The 19,721-nt window shown below is 30.6% G+C and overlaps 1 protein-coding gene across 1 annotated transcript; it reads right to left on the reverse strand.

The window, feature by feature from the left end:
• Nucleotides 1-5,205: 5,205 nt before the first annotated feature.
• On the reverse strand, nucleotides 5,206-19,519 carry stm (starmaker). Its single transcript, XM_051136578.1, has 24 exons — nucleotides 19,353-19,519; nucleotides 18,135-18,196; nucleotides 17,807-17,824; nucleotides 17,291-17,320; nucleotides 17,155-17,190; nucleotides 15,615-15,653; nucleotides 15,423-15,458; nucleotides 14,064-14,099; nucleotides 13,938-13,982; nucleotides 13,577-13,669; nucleotides 13,446-13,484; nucleotides 13,311-13,355; nucleotides 12,865-12,903; nucleotides 12,465-12,536; nucleotides 12,062-12,124; nucleotides 10,026-10,763; nucleotides 9,903-9,947; nucleotides 8,252-8,305; nucleotides 7,276-7,317; nucleotides 7,137-7,175; nucleotides 6,880-6,933; nucleotides 6,660-6,713; nucleotides 6,487-6,558; nucleotides 5,206-5,993 (listed from the first exon to the last, which is right to left on the reverse strand). The coding sequence occupies exons 1-23, from the start codon at nucleotides 19,361-19,363 to the stop codon at nucleotides 6,518-6,520; spliced, it is 1,731 nt and encodes a 576-aa protein (XP_050992535.1). The 5' UTR covers nucleotides 19,364-19,519; the 3' UTR covers nucleotides 5,206-5,993; nucleotides 6,487-6,517.
• Between the last annotated feature and the right edge of the window lie 202 nt (nucleotides 19,520-19,721).

A 19,721-nucleotide genomic window follows, 5' to 3' on the forward strand; every position in this document is an offset into this window, starting at 1 on the left:
TGAAACCATAGCGCTCTTGGAGCCAACCTTGGGTGACGAGATTAGAAGTGCCAGTCCTGGATCCGTTCGGCTCGGCTGGTGGGGTCAGGCGGTACAGCGGGCGGCTGCCGTACACAGAGACTGCGCTCGGACCATATGGAAAAGGACGGACCACCACAGTTGTATCCTATATGGCAAAAATATAATTTTCCACACTCACAATGCATTTTGTTAAATAAAAATAACTAAATGTACTTCACAGACAAGAAAATAAATGTCAGTGTTATGCATGTCATACACTGATGAATTTTTATACTATTTTTGTGAATACAATGTGCAATAGTTGTGGCAATGTATTGTCGAAATAGTGGTTAAAAAATAATATTTTTGTTACTTTTTATTATTTTTAAATTATTATTTTCAATTTTCTATAATAAAATATAACATAAAAAAGTATATATATATATTTATATATATATTTATATATTTATATATATATGTGACCCTGGACCACAAAACCAGTCTTAAGTCGCTGCATAGGGTATTTTGTAGCAATAGCTAAAAATACATTGTATGGGTCAAAATTATTGGCAAAAATCATGTTCCATGAAGATATTATGTAAATTCCTACTGTAAATATATGAAAACTTAATATATATACATATATATATATGTGACCCTGGATCACAAAACCAGTCGTAAGGGTCATTTTTTCAAAATTGAGATTTATACATCATATGAAAGCTGAATAAATAAGCTTTTCATCGATGTATGGTTTGTTAGGATAGGACAATATTTGGTCGAGATACAACTATTTAAAAATCAGGAATCTGAGGGTGCAAAAAAATCAAAATATTGAGAAAATCACCTTTAAAGTTCTTCAAATAATGTTCTTAACAATGTATATTGCTAATCAAAAATTAAGTTTCCATACATTTACAGTAGGAATTTTACAAAATATCTTAATGGAACATGATCTTTACTTAATTTCCTAATAATTTTTGCCATAAAAGAAAAATCAATAATTTTGACCCATACAATGTATTTTTGGCTATTGCTACAAATAAACCCCAGCGACTTAAGACTGGTTTTGTGGTCCAGGGTCACATATTATTTTTAATTATGTGAAGTATACATTAAAATATTAATATATACATTTTATATTGATTCTTATATTATTATATTGTCAAAATAGTGGTTAAAAGTACTATTTTGTACTTTTTATTATTTTCTATTATATTTTCGATTATAAAAAAATACGAAATGTAACGACATCTATGTATTTATTTATATATACACAAGAATAATATACATGCTTTTGCTATATATATGTATATGTATATATGTCTATATTATATATGTCTATATTAATTTTAATTATTAATTATAAATGAAAATATATATAGACATATTCTTATATTTATTTTATATTATTGTATTGTCAAAATAGTGATTAAAAGTACTATTTTGTACTTTTTATTTTTAAATTATTATTTAATATTGTATCTTTTTTATTTTGAAATATAAAAAGGGGTAAAAATATGTGTATATGTGTGTGCATGTATGTGTACAATAAGCAGAAAAGATATACATTAAGTAGAATGTATAAAATATATGTTGTATATTAAAATATATAAATATATATTAGATATAAAAATATAAGTATATTTAAAATGTATTAAATATAATATGTTACATAAATATAAATACTTTTTCCTGATATGTTTTTGGCAATATGTTTGCATGTTTTAAAATATAAAAATATTGTCTTTAAATATTATTTTTAAAATAAATATTTGTACATTTTTGTTATCATATTTTCATATGTATTTTGTATTATATACATTTAAATTGTATTTTGAAATATAAAAATATAAGTATTTATTAAATATTAAAATATAACTATATTTAAAATACATTAAATATAATATGTTACATAAGTATAAATACTTTTTCCCAATATATATTTTTTATATCATGTTTTAAAATATAAAAATATTGTCTTTAAATGTTATTTTTAAAATACATTTCAATAATTAAAAAAAAAAAAGTAAAAACGCTGGAGAAACAAACAAACAAAAAATCCTCAGAGACTTCTGTGGACCACATGAGAGCATGTAGGTCCAGCACAAGCACACAGATTAAACCACACACGCACATACATACAAACCTGCGCGTTTTCTCATACAGATTCCTGTTCTGTTCTCCGATTTCAGCTTCATCCAGAGCTCTGTTAAGACTTTTTGTCTCAGTGGTCACGAGCCACCTCTGATCATCCTGAAGGAGCCATTCTGTTTAGAAACCCGATCCGTCTGAAATTACTGCGGCACTGGAGTTTTGGGTCCCTGAACCGCTCTGTAATTAATCACCGTGGGCCAAATCTAATATGTCGTATAGCAGGACAGAGGAACAGTGTGGACAGGTGGACGTTAAACTTGATCAGAGGGTCAGACTAGTTCTCATTTCCTGCCTGAGGTCTCGAATGAATGTTCGCCACCGATATTAAACGACCACAGAATGATTATTGCATTGCCAAAAGTTATATAATTTAATAGTTTTTAGTTAGTTTTTGTCAGTACCTGCACACAATTCTATGATGTGTCAAATTAAAGTATCACAGTACATTAAGACTATTGTTTTGTAGTACACATTTTTTGAAACGCTATATTTAAATATGCAAATGAGCCTCTCTCTAATTAAATATGCTCAAATTTGCATAGAATTCCAAAATTACATATTTATAATTCTAGTTTCATTTTATTGAGTTAAAAGTTTAATAAATCAGAAAATACTGTCAACAGCCAAAATCATGCCAATTATAGATTATATGAACTTTTTTTTTTGTAAAAATATACATAAACAATAACAGTAGCTCGAAATGACAAAGTTTTGCGAACTGTTCCTTTAAGAACGATTTAGAACTATTTGAGTGACTGACGAACAAATGAATTGAATAAATGAAAAGAAAAGCAAGTGTAGACAGAAGTTATCACACACCGGTCTCGACCTCAGTAAAGCTCACAGTGTTGAAATCCTGAATTGGCACTCTATAGACTGTCAACAGATGCTGATAAATGAGTTTTTAGATAACGCACTCTTATGAATGTGTCTTTTTGCAGTTTGAATAGTTTTTTATCTCGCTGTTTTGGATATTAAACAAACCGTAATGCGCTTGGGTCTTATATTACGTGCAAAAACCGTCGACTGAGTTTGTCGCTGTTTGTCACTAAAAGGTAGGTCTTTTCTCACAGATATCAGCCGCTAGATCAGAGTAGAGGTTTAAACCCTCTTACGCCTTAAATTAAAGTATAATATTTCTAAAGGCTTCTCGCGCCTTTCCGGCCTGTTGGGAAAGTGGGCCGCGAGGGAAACTAATGCACTGTGAGGGTCAAGCTTCACTGGTCGTCTCCATTTTGAAACCCTGCCTTTGGTTTCATCGGCCTCCCGTAAGTTTGGGGTGACGGGAACATTTGCACACAGAGACCTGTAAGTCACGCTCGGACAGACGGGACGCGAGCGCTTTGTTCGGAGCTGTTTGGTGGCTTTTGTCCGCGGTACACCTTCCTCTTCCTCCTCATCCTCTCGTTTGTTCACCTCGAGGCCAGGTTTAGACCATAGAGATGTAAGGGGAGATTGCGTCGTGCTCCAAAGACCCGATGGAGACACACGTAGAAACTTAACTCTTTCGCTGGGTAGGGGTCAAGGATTCTAGACCGCTGGTTAAATCGGTAAAAAAGTTAAGACAGCAGAGCTTAGATAAGACTTTCTTTCTCTGACTAAACCCGCTGAAATGTGATCCATTCATAAAGCCATTCACACCATCTGATAATGTTTAACTCCGTGTGCAGCTGCACAAACAATACTGGCTTTGCTGAAATGTTTGATATATAAAGATTTGCTTTTCAGTTTGATATATAAAGTTTGCTATTCAGACATATACGTCTGTATACATACAAACACACAACCACACACTTATTTTATATTATACATTAATTATTAATTAATTGGTTTATAAAGTATTTATTTATTAACCAAATCCAAAATCAATAAATAAAAAATCCATATTATGTCATCTTAAACTTTCTCTTTCTGTATATTTTGTGTATGTATATATATTATATATACTTTTTTATTTATATATAAACATAGTTCACAATTCTTGCTTTATAGACATACTTATACATACTTACATATATATAATTACATTTTCTTTACATTTTTATATACTAGGAGAGCAACTTTATATAATATTATTATAATATATTATGTAATATATAATATAATATTTATATAAACTAGGCAAAACCTAGTGACCTAAACCTTATTTATAGACTTACATACTTAAAAAAATATATATACGTATATAAAAAGATAATATTAGTAATAATTATAAAACAATTATATATAATATTTATGTATATTTGACAGTGAACTCATAGTGGTCCATCTTTATGAATTAATAAACCATTCTTTCTTGCTAATGATTTGAATTTTTAATAATTGTCTATTTTTAGTTTAAATGAACCAAAAAGAGCTCCCTTTTGCTCTTCATGTAAAGAATTATGTTGAGCTGTACTAAAAACAACGTAATAAACTGACATAAAAGTAGCCTATTTGAAATGCTTTGAAAAGAAATAAGATTAAAAAAAATAATACATATCAATAAAATAAAGGGAAATAATGAAATATTTTGTTATTTTGATTGTTTTATGGACTGAATTTTATTTTATTTTTATTTTTTTGTTTCAGTTATTTTAATTTCATTATTATCTTTTGACTGTATGTTGTTATTAAACTATTTAATATTATGTTTTTTGTTTGTTTGTTTGTTTGTTTTTTAATTTAAAAAGCCAGAATAAGCATGTGCTTGTGGTTTAGTATACACACAAAAAATAACACTTTACAATAAGGTACAATATAGTTCATTAGTTAACTACATTAGTCAACATAGAATAAGAATGAACATTACTTCTACAGCATTAATTAATCTTAGTTAATATTAATTTTAGCATTTACTAATGCATTATTAAAATCACAAGATGTGTTTGTTAATATTAGTTAATACACTTTGAACTATTAACTAACATTAACAAAATGTATAAATAGTGTAATACATATTGTTAATTGTTTGTTCATGTTAGTTAATACAATATCCAATGTTAACAAATGACACCTTATTGTAAAGTGTTACTAAAATAAAAATAATAAAATAATACTCCATGGTCGTTTGATTTTCTGACAACCCAGTCTTTATTAGATTTGCTCCCTGTGTACATATTAAAATGACTTCTTGTAAATCTATACAAAATTATTTTTTAACAGTTTTCAGAACAATCTGTGCTCTTACATTGCTAATTTATTAGTAATCCTCCACAGAGACATAGACATCAGAGATTCTATCAGAAATTGTCTGTACAGTCTCAAATCATTTACGTGGGCAAGTATCTCATTCTGTGACATTTCAGGTCGGCGTTTATTTGAGAGCAGGAGGGAAGGTTCTCGTCGTAGCAGCTGCGGTCTTTCTGTCAGTGTCAAGGATGGGGACACCATGTGGACAAACCAATGGAGCCATCGCAGGTTTGATAGATGAACATTTTCACCAGACCCAAATCTTTTAACTTTCTCAAAAGTCCTTCTGTTAGTTCTACTCTCTAAGTTTAATGTGTCACTCAAAACGAAATATATTTAGACCCTACGCAAACAGACGAATGCATGAGGTACGCAATTCCAGACCCTCACTGTTCATCATGCATTTCCATCTAAAATTGGTCAAATTAATATATCAAACGATACAGAAGTTCTAGAATTAGGACAAAGTTAAAAAATGGAATGTACAGCAAACAGCTGAATAATTTAATCTGCATCCCAGAACCCTTAGAAAGGAACCTTCACCATATGAGAAAGAAAAAGAGAGAGAAAGGACATGAGGGACGTGTCAATGTGTTTTAATGGGATGTGAAACTCTGGTTATCTTGACTGTCTCAGGTGATTCTTTTACGTCTCTCCAGGAAAATCTGCAGTGAGACACAGATGAAATTGTATAGTGAATATATTAGGGCTTCTTTTTTCTCTTCTTTATTTAACAATAGCTCTGTTACAAAACCAAATGTGGCAGCATTTTAAGCCATCATATGTGCACTTCCAATGTGTTATATATTCTAAATAGGCCACTTTATGCAAGTAACTTTACTTCAGTGAATGTTGTTGTTATTGAGGCAGTAACACCGCAAGACTCCAGAGGGCGATACAGGGGACTTCAATTGTCAGTGTTGGATATGTTATCCATCTTATTATCCATCTATGATTTGATACAATTGATATGTTATAACTACCTTTAACTGAACATTCATTGTTCAGGAGACTGCAATATAAAAACTGAATAAATGAATAAACTTATAAGTATAATTACTTCTGTTGAGCATTTCAAATCAATCACTTGTGAGGTTTCATGAGAAGTTTATTAAGGTAAGGCCTTCGTAGAACTTTTAATATGTGATCACATGATACCTGTTACAATGTTTTTGTAGAGTCCTGGTCGCTAGGAGCTTGGCATAGGGGTTTTGCTGCCATCATCTGATCCTGCAGAAAGGCAGAAACAGATATTAGCATGCATAAACACAACAAGATCTCTTTTGACCTTCCATTCCGTGAGAAGTAGGTGTTTCAAGCAGAACCAATACCTTGTGTTGTGTCATCAAGATGCTCTGGTTCATCGTGTGTATTAGATGCAGTGTCTGTAAAAATGTATGTGACAATTACTATCATTGTTTTTTAAATCAGAAGTCACAGGTTTAATTATGAAGTAAAACAACAACTTTGTCCATTGTGTCTCCTAAGGAATTTTGGGAGAAAAATCTTAGACGACTATGAACCGAGGAGGCAAATGTGTGAATGACTTGCCTGTTTCATCTTTAACCCCGACTTTATCATCATGGGCATCAGTGTCATCATCATCTAAACAGAAAGAAGCATGCAGAGCAATTGAGGCAGCTTTCAAATCACAGTTTCCCAGAATTTGGCCCAATCAGAGATTAACAGGTAACAAGTACTTTTACAGTCATTAATGTCTATAGCACAAATGGTCAGAGATATTTGCCAAAATGTAATACTTAGGGTTAGGTAAACTCAAAATGAAGTGTTTTAGACACAAGATGTACCGTCTGCTGCATCATGGCTGTCTGCACCAGTGTTTTCCTCTAGAGATGGCAGAAAATTTGAAGAACATACATTTAATACTTTTTTACATGACAAAGACACTATTCATTTTTACATAACTGAGCTCATAGACATATTTACCGTTTGATGTCGTAGCATCTGTTGAGTCATTGTCATGGTCATCTAGAAGAAGAAAAAGATTAATACTACATCAATTTCATCATGTCTTACACATATTTTAGTACACTTTGGCCAGGTTTCACAGACAGGGCTTAGCTTAAGCCAGGACTATGCTTACATAGTTCACTTAGGATTTTAAAGCAATTTTTATAAACATGCCTTAGAAAAAACATTACTGGTATGCATCTTGAGACAAAACAAGGGCACTGACATATTTTAATATCAATCAGTGCAAGTTTCTTTCAGTTGAAACAGCTCAGACTTACATTTTAGTCAGGGAGACTAGGCTTAAGCCTTGTCTGTGAAACTGGCGGTTTATCTCACAATTGTAACTTTATGTCTGAAATTATGACTATGACAGAATTATGACTTTTTATGTCAATATGTGACTTTATATCTTCAATTGTTTTTTTCTGTCCACGCTTAAATCAAAGATGCTGTGTGAAGCAACATCATTCATAAAGACTTTATCTTCAGCTGAGTCCTAATACCTCACAATTATGACTTTATCTTACAATATGACTTTATATCTCACAATTGTCACTTTATATCTGAAACTATGACTATATCTTGCAATTTTGACTTTATATGTCAATATGTGACTATATCTTCAATAGCTTTTTCTGTCCATGCTTAAATCAAAAATGCAACATCATTCATAATGACTTTATATCTTCAACTTCTTAATATCCCACATTTATGACTTTATATCTCACAATATGACTTTATATCTAGTATGTCACTTTATATCTTCTTGTTTTTTGTCCATGCTTGAATTAAAAAATGCTGTGTAATGTAACTTTGTCCTCCATTGATGGCCATTCAATAGTAACTTGCAATTTTTTGCAAACATATTCAAATAAAACTCACAATTATTATATTATATTATATTTTTAACCAACAGCATGTAAACAGTAAATGTTATGTTTTTTCTTACCACTGGAGTCAGCATCAGAGTCATTTGTCTCTACTGATGCACCTTCAGGAGACTCTGTAGGTTTAGAAATTCATATATTAGACTATTTGACATAAAAAAAAAAAAAACTTTTTCCCTTTCTAGCTTGTACTTATCTGAACAATGCCTGTTTTATGGTATTATGAGCACTTCCTAAGTTGTTTCGCCTCTTTAGGACAAATTGCTTGACGTATTCCCCACTTGTAAGTCGCTTTGGATAAAAGCGTATGCTAAATGAATAAATGTAAATGTAGACTTTCCCAACTTTTTTTTTCTGTTATGGTAATAACTGCAGGTGAATTATATATAAACCCATTTTGTTCATTTCTTTGCTTTCTATTTCACAGTTTAACTTTAGATTTTCATTTATGACTTTGTCTTGTAATTATGAGTTCATATCTTAATATATGACATTATATTCTCAATAATTATATCTCACAGTACTACTTTGTCAAAATGTGACTCACAGTGAATTTTTGCACCTTCAGTTATGACTTTATGTTTTACAGTTTTAACTTTTTATCTCACAATCATGACTTTCTATATTCAATTTTGACTTTTTATCTCACAATTAGGCTTTTCACACTGTGCTTAACCCTGGGTTATCGTTGTTCTAAACACCGCTTTTAACCCTGGGTAAAGAAACGTTTCACAGCTGTAGTTTGAAAGTGGTGTTATTTTTACCCGGGGTTATGAAACCCTGCTCCGAAGCGGGGTTAGCACCGCAATTGTTTATTCAGTGTGAAACGAAGTGGTGTTTGCTTGTTGCTGCTGGATGTTTGGTAACAGACAGCCAATCAGAAATTGAGCAGCGAGGCCCATGTCACGTCAGTAACAGGAGACGTGCATTGTGTAAACAGCAGCCAGTGAGAGAAAAGTAAGAAATATCAAAAGACAGAAAGCTTGTGAACTGGAGTGTTGAGGAGAGGGTATTATTCTTACACTGGAAAAAATGTTCACCAGTTTCAACTTAAAAACTTAAGTTCAGCAGCTACCTTAAAATTTTAAGTTAAATCAACTTAAAAGTACAAGTCATTTCAACTCATACATTAAATCAACTTAAAACTACAAGTAATTTTAACTCACTTTATTGTAGTGAATTGAAATGACTTGTAGTTGTAAGTTCAAGACAAATTGGACGCCACGGTCAGAAATAACAGAGTATTTAAGGAACTGACTGACAAATTAGCTGGGTATAAGCTGGGTATCATTCTACATTTTTTTTATAACTGGCAAGATGCGAGAATAGCCGTGTAAACTTTATATCATTAAATGTGACTAATAAATCACAGTTTTACTTTGTATCGCACAATTATTTTTTAAATCTGTATTGTACTTTATATCACACAATTATGACTTTATACCTCAATATGCGACTTTATATCTTTAATTGTGTCATTTAATTTGTATCTCACAAAATGACTTTATAGCTCAAAAATTGCGACTTAATATCACACAAAATGACTGTACATCTTGCAGTTATGTATTTATATTATATGACTTTTAATTTATTCAATTGTGACTTCATACCGTATTATGTGATTGTATTCTTATTTATAAGCTTTCTCACAATTATCTTGTATATTTTTTACTCTTGAGTTGGAAGTGTGCCCCCATATATTTCAGTAAATACCTTGTTTCTCCTTTTCTACGCTGGAGTCATTGTCTTCATCAGTATCTGTAGACATAAAAGCATTAATCAGTTAATCGATGTTGTGGTTTGATGAATGTAAAACACAAAGGCCTGAATGTTTACCTTCCCCTCCTGTTTCTGAGCTGTCCGTGTCGCTCTTGCTGTCGCTATCAGAGCTTTCTGTGTCTGTGGACTCTGTGCTGCTCTTTGCTTTGTCCTGCTCTTTGTCTTTGCTGTCAGAGTCAGAGTCTAAATTTGAGTCCAGACTGGAGCTGTCAGAATCAGGTTTGTCTTCCTGCTTGTCTTCTTTCATTTCCTCCAGTGGACTTTCGTCAGACTGACTGGCTGTGACGTCTTCTTTTGAGGTGGCGTCGTCCTTGTCCTGTTTGTGTGGTTTGGATTCGTCCTCTTTGTCTTTTCCCTCATTGCTGTCGCTGCCCGTCTTATTGGTCTCCTCCTTGTCTTTGGTGTCCTTCTCACTGTCTCCATCATCTTCGGTGTCTTTCGGGTCACTGCTGTCCTTGTCTTTGTCCTCAGTGCTGTCCTTGGCGTCTGCTACATCAGGGGAATCTGCCGTGTCTTGGTCGCTGTCGGAGTCCTGGTCTTTTTCTTTCTTCTCCGTGCTGTCGGTGTCTTTCGATTCTGAATCCTGGTCTTTGGAATCATCTGAAACTTTCACCTCATCAGTGTCTGAGTCGCTGTCTTTGTCACTTTTTTCTGGCGTCTCAGAGGATTCTTGACCCTTGTCTTCTGAGTCTTTACTGGAGTCATTGCTGGTGTCTTTGTCGTCTTTGTCGTCTTTGTCGTCTTTCTCATCACTCTTTTCATCAGCGTCTCTGTCTGTTTTGTCTTTGTCAGAATCTGCATGTAAAAAAAAAAACAGTATTTCATTTTTATGGACCACAAAACCAGTCTTAAGTAGCATGGGTATATTTGTAGCAATAACCAAAAATACATTGTATGTGTCAAAATTATTGATTTTTCTTTTTTGCCAAAAAGTCATCAGGATATTAAATAAAGATCATGTTCCATGAAGATATTTTGTGAATTTCCTCCTGTAAATAAATCAAAACTTAATGTTTGATTAGTAATATGCTTTGCTAAGAGCTTCATTTGGACAAGTTTAATGGCAATTTTCTCAATATTTCGATTTTTTTACACCCTCAGATTCCAGATTTTAAAATAGCTGTATTATTGCCCTGTCATAAAAACATACATCAATGGAAAGCTTATTTATTCAGCTTTCTGATGATGTATAAATATCAATTTCAAATAATTGACATTTGTGGTCCACAAAATTGGTTTTGTGGTCCAGGGTCACATATCATTAAACTGACAAAAATCATTTTAAGTCCAGACAGATATCTTAACTCGACTAACAAATTAAATGAAAAAGTACCATGGTTTGGTGCTTGCATCAGATAATGATGATACTAATATACTATGATACACAAATATAATATAAAAATATAATATATTCATGTGAAATATATTATGATACATCCGAGAATACCATGGTACATTGACGTACACCATGGATTTATTCATGCATTATTTACATAGCAATCCAAGGTACTTTAAAATCAAATAAATGTCTTTTACTAGTACTTTATTTACTTAAATATGCTACTATATTTACATAAAAAAAAACAGATTAATCATATCACTTTTATGTGAATTACTTTATCATGTAAATTAATTTCTCCCTACTAGATTAGACATGATAACTACTAAAACCATAAAAAAAGTACTACTTGAAAAATATATATGTATATATATTATAAAACATTTATATTTACAGGTAACATTTTTCATTTGCATTTAGTCTAACTTACTAAAAAAAAAAAAAAAAAAGCTGAAATAAAAATGTATTAAAAAATATGTAGATATATGTATATGTATATGTAAAAAACAAAAGCTAATAAAAATTATGAACATTACTACAACTATAGAAAATATAAAATTAAAACAAATTCAAAATATTAATACAAACTATAATACTATCTTAGTGATACTTTAAAAAATAACTGTTTTGAGTCAGGACAGAAGATTATTAGTTAGTAAGACAGAAGAGTATTAGTTGTTCTTTTAAAGACTAAGCGATAATCGTAAAAAAAAAAAGTACAAAGGAGACATTATTTTGTGTTTTTTAAGCTCACCGTCAGAGTCCTGCTGCTCATTTGTGTCTGAAGAATCTTTGTCAGATGAATCGTTTGTATCTTCTTCATCAGAGCAAAAACACAGCTGTTATTATTTATAAATCTAATCTCTAAGTACAGCCTAAATCAGACAGGATCATTATTTCTAAGAAAAGTATCATTTTGAAAGAAAATACAACTTTTGAATCTTTTATTTTGAAAGAAACACAAGTCAAATTATTAGAATAACTAAAAACAGAAATAAAAATAAATTAAAGGCTATATATAAATATAAAACATCTAAAAGCAAATTAAATTTAAAACAGAAAATCTAAAAATGAAAATAATTAAAAATATTCATAAATGCTATAATCATGTATGCATAATGCTAAACCAACACTGATTCTGCAGTGATTTCAAATACCTGTAGAGGTTTTATTTGCATCATCATGTGCGTCATCAGAATCTTTCTTTTCCACACTATCAGAATCACCGTCTGAAAATACATTGACATGCCAGCATTGTTTCAGACGAATATATCATTTTGCTGTGAGGAAGGAATGACTGTGCCAAGCAGGACGTGTTCCTAGAACATCTTTTGTTAGAGCCGGAACACTGTTTATGTCAACAGTGTTCATACTCCTCAACCTAACCATTAACTACCACCAGAGGGGAACAGTGGCTTGATAAGAATGATTTAAGGCCCACACTCAACCTTAACATTCACCCTCAAATCTGATTGGTTGCTATGACTGTTGTTCAATAATCAACTAGGATGTTGCTACAGAAACATGTTCTGCTCTAGAAGCATGAAAAATCTCTACCTGAGCCATCTGAATCAGTGTCTGCCTTTTCTTCCGTGTCTGTGAAACAGAGGTTTAATAATGAGAAAGTAAATCATTATGCATGACACGCACACACTTTTTCTGAATTGAGTTGTTCACCCAGAAATAACATTTCTGCCAGTATTTACTCACTTTTTATATTTTTATTATTTCGCCATGGCACACAATTTTTTAATTAATAAAAAATAATAATATTATGTTTGTAACAGTATAAAGGTGATTAAATAATCAACTACCAAATTGTTTTTTTATATATATTTTTTTAGAATCTGAAATTAATAAAAATTGTATTTTATGTTTATAACATTGGTAAATAATGACAAAATTTGCATTGGTGGTTTTTACATGGCATGGCATATGGGTGACTTAAGTTATTCTTTTTGTATTAACACATGTGTCTTTATTCAGTTAGTGTGTTTGTTTACCTGCAGATTCCTTTTCTTTTGAATCTGTGTCAGCATGATCTGCATCTGAAATATTATATAACATTTAAATTGACAACATTATTTTATGATGCAATCTGTCTGCTGGGTCATGTTTGTTTCTGTCATTTCTCATACCTTTGCTGTCCTCTGCTGATGGTTTCTCATTGTTCTCATCTGCAGTAGATAAAGAAAAGTCCTTCATTAAGGGTATTTTGCACATGTGCATTCTGTATATATATTTCTGTAGATATTTGGCTTTCACCCACCTGAATCACTTGTCTTCTGCTGTGATGTATCTGTTTCTGTATTAGTATCTGTGTCTGTGTCTTTTTCTGTGTCAGTATCAGTATCTGTCGTGTCTGATAAAGAAATGTAAATTCATCAAATATATTGCATAACAAATATATGATTTTTGCAGTTAGCACCTGCTGTTGTCAGGAAATGATATATTTGAATGGGATGCATGTCTTTTATAGTTATTGGTCTTTACATGGAGATCATACATGGATAAAAACATTTCAAGACTTTTTTTTAAACAAGTGAGGGATGCATTTTTATATTTGTATTAAACAACCCACTGAGCTGGTGTTGTGTGTTTAGGAGACTGATGCACAGGTTATGATTTACCTAATGAATCTGGGCCACTGGTGGCTTCATCCACGCTTTTGTCACCTGAAATGGGTTGAACTGTTAGTTTGGACAATACTTCACTCAAATACATCTCAAACAAAAGTGAAGGCAATGAGATCTTACTGTTTGTGTCTGATGTGTCAGGAGCACCATCAGCCTCTTTAAAAAGAAACAAAATTATAGAAAAGAAAATTATAATACTTTAGAGTAAATTTATTCAAGTCGATGTCATTCCCAATATCATCATAAAGTGGTTTTCGTTCTCTAAAAATCCCTGCTACTGTGTTAACATACAAGTTTAGACTATGGAATTTTGTTTCCATTGGATTCCATGGGATTAAAAAAAATATTGCAACCTTTTATTTCACAAATCTGACTTTTTTTTCTTGTAATACTGAGTTTATATCAGGAAAAAAGGTCAGATTTGCTAGGTGTAAACTGTAAAACTTACCAAGAAAGTCACAATTACCTTATGTTTTATTTATTTATTTTTATTTAAAAAACAGAATTGTGAGATGTAAATTTAGAACTCTGAGAACGAAAGTCAGAATTGGAGATTGTAAACCTGGAATTGCAAGAAGTCACAATTTTAGAAAAAAATAGCAATTACCTTATTTATTCTTTATTCTTTATTCTTCTTATTCTTATTTATTTTTTATTTTAAAAAAAAAAAAACAATGGCAATGTGTAAACAATTGCAATTGCAAGACAGAAACTCAATTCTGAGGGAAAAAGTTAGAACTGGGAAATATAAACTCTAAATTGCGAGAAAAAATAATGAATTTTGAGATTAAAAAATTGCTATTCACTTTTGTGGAAATGAGCTTCCATAGTCGACCTTATTTTCTGTCTAATCATAATAACTAAACAAATAAATTAAATCGCTTAAAAAAATCACCATTCTTTTCATAAATTAATTGGTTTTCATTAATGTAATGATGTGGATCAGAAATATTTGGTTGGTCTTGCCATGACATTATCATGATAGAGTGTGACACTTAGAGACAAATTAGAGGTGCAAAAAAATTTGTTTTTCAGTACAAATATCTTTACATTTCTAAATCAAGATTCATTTACTTTAAGTAAAATGACTTTATTTATTAACTGTTGTTTCATAAAAAATATATCAAAACTTATTTATTTATTTTTTAAATGTAAATTCACTTCATTTTAAGCATTAACTTTAACTTTTTATATTTAACCATTATGATTAAACAGAACATATTGCCTATGTGGAAGCTTGTTTCCGCTGATTTTTTTCCTGTTGACTAAGTGTCTCCTGCTTTGCAATCTAATAATGTCAATTCTTCTAGTTCACTGATGCTGAACACACAGCAGTTAAACATTAATCTGTGTGTTATCACACTCATTCATATGCTATCTGTTGGCACTTGTGAAATTCTGTGAAAGCTGTGTGATTCAGTGATCAGGTCATGGTTTCTTTCTTTCTGTATATCAAGACTCTTGATACCAGAAACTGACCTGGTTTTTCAGTGGTGTCAGACGAATCATTGGGACCTGAAAGCAAAGTAAATTATTAGCACATTGTGATGATGTCAGTGTGTGTTTGATATCACCACAGTCTTATTTCTTTTTTTCTTGTTTGGGATTTTGGGTTCAGCTTAAGGAATGCCTCAGGAGTGTCTGCAGAATGAAAAAAAAAGTGTTTCTTACCTCCTTGATTCTCTGCTGAATCTTTTCCATCTGTAGTTCCTGTTTAAAAAAAGGTTTTTTAAAAGTTATTTTCTTTTGAACGTCTGTCTGTCTGTCTGTCTGTCTGTCTGTATTTAGAGTAATTTTTTTATATACTATTATAGTATTTATTAATAGTTTGAATTTTTTATATTTTTCTTCTTCTTTTATATTTTCATGTATTTTTTCATTTTAGCTACTTGTGCTCTTTTCTTGTTTTATATTTCTATATTTTATTTTTATTTTAGTAATTTTAGTACTTCAGCATTTCAAATTTTCATTTACGTTTTAGTTAAGTTAATAAGTTTTAGTCATTTTTCATGCACTTTTGTCATTTTTATTAGTTTTTTTGTTAAATATTTATATTTAGCTTTAATTTATTTCAGTTTGATTATTTACTTCAACTTAAACTTAAATTTAATTTCAGCTATTTGCCAGGACAACGTTTTTGTTAAATCTAATATTTATTATTTTATATTATTTCAGCTTTATTTCAATTAACAAAACTGTTTCAACATTTTTTTTCATGTTATTGGACCTTCTAAATATTTCTATTTATCTTTGATTTATTTCCGCTTTAGTACTTAAAATTAAACTTATTATTCTGTTATTTTTGTTTGTATTGTTTTTTAAAGTTTTTATATATAGTATTTATATTTTTTTATTTAATTTTTAATTTATTTCAGTTTTGATCATTTCAGTACTTCATCTTAAATTTCATTTCAGTTAGTTGCCAAGGCAACATTTCAGTTTCTCTCTTTCTTTCTCTCTCTCTCTCTCTTAAGTTTTTAATCCAATATTTGTTATTTGATATTATTTCAGCTTTATTTCAATAAACAAAAATCTTTTGTATTTTTTTCATGATATTGGACTTTCTGAATATTTCTATTTATCTTTTATCTTAGTTTTAGTACTTGAAATTAAACATATTATTCTCTAATTTTTATTTTTTTTTGTTTGTTTTTATATACATATAGTATTTATATATTTTAAGTTTTTAAAAAATATATATATTTTTGCTTAAATTTTTTTTTTTTGATAATTTCAGTACTTTAACTTAAATTTTACTTCAGCTAGTTGCCAAGGCAACATTTCTATTTTTTTCTAATTTGGTTTTTTTAGTTTTTAATTTTTAATCTAATATCAGTTACTTTATCTTATTTCAGCTTTATTTCAATTAACAAAAATGGTTTAGCATTTTTTTCATGTTATTGGACTTTCTAAATATTTCTATTTATCTTTGATTTATTGCTGTTTTAGTACTTCAAATTAAACTTATGATTCTATTTTTTATTTTTAAGTGTTTTTTTATGTTTTTACCCAGTATTTATATATTTCATTTCAGCTTTATTTATTTTAAGATTTTTTAAACATGGTTAAAAAGATTTTTTGTTGTTTTAGTTAAATTTCATGTTTAAAATCATGTTCATGTTATTAGACATGTCTGCAGTTTATATAACCAGTATATATATATATATATATATATATATATAAAATCTTGATCTATATCAGCCAGACCAACCTGAGTCTCCATTTCCAGGGAGTGGAGTTGGAGGAGCTGAAAAAAGAGAGATGAACATGTTTTTCAGATGAACTGGAAAGACTTATTTGGTAAATTGATTTATGCAGAAATATAGCTCAAATTCCCTGCGCCTTACCATTGAGGTTCCCTAGGGCTGCAGCCGCCTCTGACATTATAAAATGAAAGTCAAACAAAACACAATCAGTGACATAAACCGGATCATATTGCTATAGAACCAGATACTTTTTGTCCCCTTTATATCTAGTCTGCCTGCCTAGAGGATGTATAAATCTATAAAATCAGTGTGCAAAGCAGCTCAGATCATTTAAAAGAATCTGATGAGAAATTACTTCATATAGAGATCTCTGACATTTAATTGCAGGCATTGCTGAAATCACTTCTGAAACTCTCATGGAGACACATATGAGATTACTGCGGCCTTTTTCTACGGAAAAGTAAGTAAGTGTTTGTGTTTAGGAGAAACAGCTGAGATTTTTCCTTCTATATTGGCTTTTCTGAGCAATTCTAGTATATTAGTACAATGCATTTCATTGATCTTACACAGCTCATGCATTCAGAGGCAGTAATTAACATAAAATGTCATCATTTGCATTATAATTAAGGTGAAAGTGTATAAGAGCCACATTCTTACCATCATTATCTGTTCCATCTGTATCAAAACAAAAGACAAGACAGTTAGTTAGTGGTCTGAGTGCACTGGGCTATGAGAGTCCTATATCTCCTATAGAGGCCCAGGCTAAATGTAGCAGCACAGGTGAACAGAACTCTTTTGTGTTCAGTGAAGGGCTCTGATTACAGTCTCATTATAGCGAGGCAGAAAATGCTTCGTGTTACTTCAAAAGAAGAGCCGGTGCATGTCACTGATAATAATTTAGGGATTCAGGGTGATCTGTAATGGTATATGAGAGCTATATGTGAGAAATGTAATGATGTCAGAGATACTAAGCAAGTTTCCTTACCGTTTATTGGTGCAGAAATAGAGATACCCACTAATGCAAAAATCAACGGAACAACCAGCGTCCTATATAACAAAACAAAGAAAAAGACAATTGTTAATGATCTGCAAAAAAATGTGTGTGTGTGTATATATATATATATATATATATATATATATATTTATATAGAATGTATAGTAATATTAATTTTATGTGTTAGAAAAAAGAAAAAGAAAATTTACAAAAAGGAAAAAAATCTCAAATTTAGTAATAATCTAAAAATATAAAATTAAAATGTGTAAATGTGTATATATATATATATATATATATATATAATTTTATAGAATGTATATTCATATTTATTTTACTTATTAAAAAAGTAAAAGAAAATTCACAAAAAAATCTCTAAATGAATAATTATCTTAAAAAATTAAAATGTAATTTATTATAGAAAAAATATTATATAAACTATATAATATGTAATATAATATATTACTAATATATTATAATATACATTTAAATAATTTATTTGAAATTATGTAAATATAATGTGTGTAATAATGTGTATTAATATTTTATGTAGTAGAAAAAAAAGAAAAATCACAAAAAAGAAGAAAAAAACTAAATTAATAATGATCTAAAAAATCTAAAGATTATATATATAATATTATTATATATCTTTTCATTTTTGGAGTATCTTAGAAAATTATAATATAATTATTATAATCTTTACAAATTTCAATAAACAGATTAGTGAAGAATTCAATATTTTAGTAAGTTTTTATAACAAGGAAAAAAAGTTAACTGATTATGAATATTGAGGGCCATCCTTGATGCACAAATATTCTGTTTCACATAATTGAACAACAACATAATTGTTCTCACACAACTGAACATCTCTGTAAAAATATGTATATTTAAAATCAAACAAAAACTTTTTTTTTTCAGACATTGTAGCTGATAAACTTTCATTTAGGACTAAAGGTTTGGTGCAGTATTTTTTGTTCATTGTCTGTGACTTCTAAAATCCTTGTTGCACATACAGACATTGTACTAGTTTAAAATGGTTAACTACTTCCAGATTTAGCCATCATCTGTATCATTTATTATCCGTCGTGTTTGCAGATTTCCTTAGTAATTCATTGATTTGGCTTGTGCATGCATTGTCGATTTAAAACATTCCACCACAAGAACATCAAAGCAGGCCAGATGAATGAGAGTAAAGCAGAGACTTGTACTCACCGGGACAGCATTGCAATAGGACTGAAATGCAGTGTGAGATTATCGCAGGTGATGCAGGTCTGAAGCCTGAGTGGAGCTGATCTCAGATCTTTTATACCCTCTGTGCTTCCTGGCCTCTGAGGGGGTTGAGCTAAAGATGGAGGCGTTACATGAGAACCTCTAAAGTTCCTCTCATTAGAAGAGGGTTATGGAGTCAGGCCGTCCTGCTATTGTTTGTGTTTTCAAACAGCCTTTGTAAATAGTGTAGCTTCTGTGTTGTCTGTCTCAACGGCTCCCGTTGCTCCTTCTCTCCAGACATTTGATTTGGTTGATTTGACGTGTTCTTCTTGGAAAGCAAACAGAAGGGATGCTGGGCAGGGCATGCCAATG

Source organism: Labeo rohita, chromosome 19 (assembly GCF_022985175.1).
Source record: "Labeo rohita strain BAU-BD-2019 chromosome 19, IGBB_LRoh.1.0, whole genome shotgun sequence".
Classification (NCBI taxonomy): Eukaryota; Metazoa; Chordata; class Actinopteri; order Cypriniformes; family Cyprinidae; genus Labeo; species Labeo rohita.